The sequence below is a fragment of the Sebastes fasciatus genome, chromosome 1, assembly GCF_043250625.1.
Source record: "Sebastes fasciatus isolate fSebFas1 chromosome 1, fSebFas1.pri, whole genome shotgun sequence".
NCBI classification, from domain to species: domain Eukaryota; kingdom Metazoa; phylum Chordata; class Actinopteri; order Perciformes; family Sebastidae; genus Sebastes; species Sebastes fasciatus.
The window spans coordinates 40,623,296-40,627,879 of record NC_133795.1 but is presented as its reverse complement, the minus strand read 5'-3'; the positions used below and the strand labels follow the sequence as shown (position 1 = coordinate 40,627,879).

Here is a 4,584-nt window from a genome sequence, read left to right as displayed (position 1 = left end):
GTTCTTAAAAACATGGTACAGGTGTTATTGATGTTATCGCTGCTATTATGAATCGCTGAAACAACATGAAACAGTTATTAGTTTCATTCATATACGCAATTTGAGTGTAATTAATTTAACTTTGATTGATATTGTTTGATTCTAGAGAAACTATGATGGTTCACATTAGTGGAGTTATTATGCATCATCTTAAAATTGTTTTATAGGCCATATGCTTTGAGTTCATAATAGTTAAATTATACATTAATATCATCTTAATAATTATAAAAAATAGGCCATCATATTATATTAATTTTGTTTGTCTTTATTTCTTTTTTTTCCCCTTGACAAATTTGTTTATTTATTCTAGAAAAAAAGAAGTTAAAGTTGTGAGCTTTGAAATCGAGATGACCAAGCTCACTCTTCTAGCAGGTAAACAGTCATCAGGCCTCAGTGATTTACATCACCATGTCTTGATAACATGATACATTATTAAGCCTTATGTATTTACGCTGTCCTCTAATTTGTACCTCTCTTTAGGCTTGTGCCTGGTGATGTGCCAGCTGGGTAAGTTACACTTGAGTAAAACTTATGACATTGTCATGCAACTACACTTCGAAGTTCTTTATTGACACTGACTGAGCTATATGTCTTACGGTGAAATAGAGGTTACATGCAAAGCTGACCACAGATTTGCTTTCACTGATTTCCAGCAACCGCCTCCCAGATGGTGTGCTATTTCACCAACTGGTCCCAGTACAGACCCGGGACTGGGAAATACATGCCCCAAAATCTGGATCCCTTCCTGTGCACCCATGTGATTTATGCTTTCTCCATCATCAACAACCAAAACGAGTTGGTTACCTATGAATGGAATGACGAGACCCTGTACAAAACCTTCAATGGCCTGAAGAGCAAGTAAGAACTTGTTGAACTCAACTTGTGCTTCCGTCTGTGTGTGAATGACCAACATTTTAAATTAAAAAATCCCAGTTTAGCTATATATACAACACTGTGTATGATAAACAACACAGCCTTTGTCAACTCAAATATTCTGCATTAAAGAAATCCTATTAAACCACATGTATGTTTTGAAGGAACCCCAGTCTGAAGACCTTACTGGCTGTTGGTGGATGGAACTTTGGCTCAACTCAGTGAGTATTTCTGCTTTGTTTGTCAAATTACTGCAAAATTACTTTAGGATAATGCTATTAAGCCATATTTAATGCTAAACACATTTCCTCAGGTTCTCCATCATGGTGTCTACACCAGCAAACCGTCAGAAGTTCATCCAGTCTTCTATCAAATTCCTGAGGACTCATGGATTTGATGGTCTTGATCTGGACTGGGAGTACCCTGGATCTCGTGGAAGTCCCCCAGTGGACAAAATGAGGTTCAGTCTGCTCTGCAAGGTGGGTCGTGAACTCCTGAGCCATAGGGAACAGATATATTGCATCAATAACTCTACATTTTCAAAAGGTCTCTTAGTAATTGTCTGTATTTGCAGGAACTCGTTGAAGCCTACGCAGCCGAAGCCAAGTCCACCGGCAAACCTCAGCTCATGCTGACTGCTGCAGTGTCTGCTGGAAAGGGAACCATCGATGCTGGATATGAGATTGCTGAGATTGCCAAGTACTGCAGATGTTGTTTTTTTTTTAAATGCTGTTATTTTAAATCAATCATTGTTTTTGAGGATAGGTTGGCCCCAGAGATTGTCTTAATCAGTATTTCATGTGCATTTCAGGCATCTGGACTTCATCAATGTGATGACCTATGACTTCCATGGAGCTTGGGAGCGATCCACTGGACACAACAGCCCACTGTTCCGTGGCTCACATGACAGTGGTGACCTCATCTACTTCAACACTGTAAGAGATGTAGTGGTGCTCTGTGGAGCCCCAAAAATCAATGGATGACATTATTATGGCATGAATGACGCAGGAATACATAAATCAGTTTGGTCAAATTGGGTAATTTTATATATAAACGTCTGTTTACTTACTACTCAACTACATCTGAGGAACATGGTCAAGTCTGAGATAATAAATCATATGTCATAGTGATGTTATCAGGGTATCTCAGCTTGGGCTTTGAGACTAGACATTTACAAAAAGCTTTGAAAAATCTGGGCATTTACCAGGTGGTATGTCTAAGGGGGAAATGTAATTGGTTGCATTATGGGAAATGTAGGATCCAGCATTTTTTAGGCTTGACGCTTGACTAGAGGGATATCTCGGCCTCTGATGCTTCATCTCTCACAAGTCGCCAGCTTTATGGAAGTGCTATAACAAATCTCTAAAATACCCTTTTGATTCCCAACTAGCACTGTCAGTTACTGTATGCATAAAGAAATCCAGGCCTCAAGTCTGTGTAATTCATCCCTCAATATTTATTTCAGGACTATGCCATGAAATACTGGAGAGACAAAGGTACCCCAGTGGAGAAGCTGAGGATGGGATTTGCTGCTTATGGTCGCACCTTCCGTCTGACATCATCAAACACTGGCGTTGGAGCCCCAGCTAGTGGTGCCGCATCAGCCGGACCATTCACACGTGAAGCTGGATTCTGGTCCTACTATGAGGTAAAGTCTGGAAAAAATTAAATACACACTAACACGAGTAGAATGGCTGGACCATGGGACAATCCAATGGCATTTCATTAATCTGGTCTTTCAGATCTGCACCTTCCTGAAAGGCACCACCATTCAGTGGATTGATGACCAGAAAGTTCCCTATGCCAGCAAGAACAATGAGTGGGTGGGATTCGACACCAGGGAGAGCTATGAAATCAAGGTAGGTAGCACATCAATACACAGCAACTATACAGATTTAGGGCTAGTCTGGAATTCAAAAGATAAATACTTCCTTACTTTTTGGATTACTCGTCCTCTTGTTCAATCTTTAGGTCCAGTACATGAGGGACATGAAGTATGGCGGTGCCTTTGTGTGGGCCTTGGATCTAGATGACTTTAAAGGAGAGTTCTGTGGACAGGGAAGCCATCCCCTGCTGTCCCATTTGCGCAAACTCATCAATTCTGGTAAGTCTTATTTCACATCTTTTTTATGAGCCGACATTTCCAGCTTGTCAAGGTAGGACAAGAATAATGAAGTTATCATGCAACGTTAAGTTCTTGGCAGGTTTTTGGGAACCACAGTTGTACCATTTATACAAAATGGACCTTTTGGTGTAATGTATTTTTGTGTCTTCCACCTCTCACAGAGATGCCTCCACTTCCATCAACTACAACCAAGAAACCTGGTGTTGTTACCACAGCATCAGCCACGACCACAACCTCCAAACCTGCTGTTACCACTCCCAGACCAATCCCCACAAAAACCACCAAACCCAGTGGCACCACCACTGCTCCATCCACCAAGACCACTATCCCCATCCCAGGACGCGGCTTCTGCAAAAACAAGCCCGACGGCATGTACCCCAACCCGGCGGACAAGGCCACCTTCTACGTGTGTGCAGGTGGCCGAACCTATCTGAGGAGCTGTGGCGTCGGCACTGTCTTCGAAGACAGCTGCAAGTGCTGTGTGTGGCCCTAAGTGTTAACTAGTGTAAGACTGTCACTGACTGACATGTCAGTACTGACTCTATAAGCTGAATGCCTCTGGGGAAAATTAAAAAAAAAATTGTGACGATAAAAAGCTGCAACATTGTAATGTTTAGAAAAACAGCATGTAAATTAGAAGTGAACAGTGACATTCAAAATGTGTATGTTCCATCAGAATAAAAGTATTATGACAGATTAAACATTTGTTTGACAAATAATTAATAACAAAGAATATGTTCTAAGTGTTTTTATCTGGATTTGCTCCAGAGAGTGTCCAACCTTGACCGAGAGCAGCGCTGCTACAGTGGACAGAAGCCTGCCATTTGGCTGCATTCATTCAAAATACGGCAACTCTGCACCTTCTCGCAGGGTTGTGCAAAGTTGTGGTCTTGTGCTTTAGAACATAATGTGGAACAATCAGAAAATAATGTTTTATAGTTTGCTCGTCCATCACTGATCTCTCTCTCTCTCTCTCTCTCTCCCTCGCTCATTGAGCCGAGGACGAGGGGCCAACTTTGAATGCCGAGTGTTAACAAACCGCAACCAACAATGGTTACATATTAGGCTATATCTTTTTAAGTAAAAAAATGGAACCATCTAGTTGCTCTTTTAAAGGTATACTAAGTAACCACAATGTTGTTTGCTGTTTTTAAACACACATCATTCAAAATTGGTCCCTCCTCCACGACTCGGCGAGCAAGCGAGTGAGAGAACAGCTATGGTTGAGCGAGCTACAGAGTGAGTGAAGAGAGGGAGCGGCGTTAGTGAGAACAAAGCTGTGAATCAGAGAAATAAAATGTTACTGCAGATGCCCAGAAACGTCCCAAACACAGCAAAATAAGAAGAAAAGAGAAAATCCAGGTAGAGGGCTGCAGGGTCACTGCAGAAACAGACACCACCACACACGCCTAGTGGGTCAGAAGTGATGATTGAGAGGGATTATTTTTGTATCATGTTTGTATTTTGTATTGATATATATATTTATTTTTTTGAAAATTCCAACATATTATATCTTTAATAGAATGTATTACAGATCAACCAAAGGG

The 4,584-nt window shown here is 41.1% G+C and overlaps 1 protein-coding gene across 2 annotated transcripts; it reads left to right on the top strand.

Annotated features, from left to right (window-relative positions):
• Positions 1 to 386: 386 nt before the first annotated feature.
• LOC141775623 (acidic mammalian chitinase-like) lies at positions 387 to 3,720 on the top strand. Of its 2 annotated transcripts, XM_074649199.1 has the most exons (12): positions 387 to 411; positions 520 to 546; positions 693 to 897; positions 1,077 to 1,133; positions 1,226 to 1,391; positions 1,487 to 1,611; positions 1,724 to 1,847; positions 2,378 to 2,560; positions 2,655 to 2,771; positions 2,884 to 3,016; positions 3,199 to 3,284; positions 3,357 to 3,720. In XM_074649199.1, the coding sequence occupies exons 1-12, from the start codon at positions 387 to 389 to the stop codon at positions 3,528 to 3,530; spliced, it is 1,422 nt and encodes a 473-aa protein (XP_074505300.1). In that variant the 3' UTR covers positions 3,531 to 3,720. The 2 variants fall into 2 exon arrangements, with proteins under 2 accessions (XP_074505300.1, XP_074505291.1); XM_074649190.1 differs by having other exon boundaries at positions 3,199 to 3,720.
• The last annotated feature ends 864 nt before the right edge of the window (positions 3,721 to 4,584 follow it).

Excerpts from the sequence above, each read along its gene's own strand:
- LOC141775623 (XM_074649190.1), top strand. The coding sequence starts at position 387 with ATGACCAAGCTCACTCTTCTAGCAG. Across the intron at positions 1,612-1,723 it reads GAGATTGCTGAGATTGCCAA|GCATCTGGACTTCATCAATG; the intron begins GTACTGCAGATG and ends TGTGCATTTCAG. Across the intron at positions 1,848-2,377 it reads ACCTCATCTACTTCAACACT|GACTATGCCATGAAATACTG; the intron begins GTAAGAGATGTA and ends TATTTATTTCAG.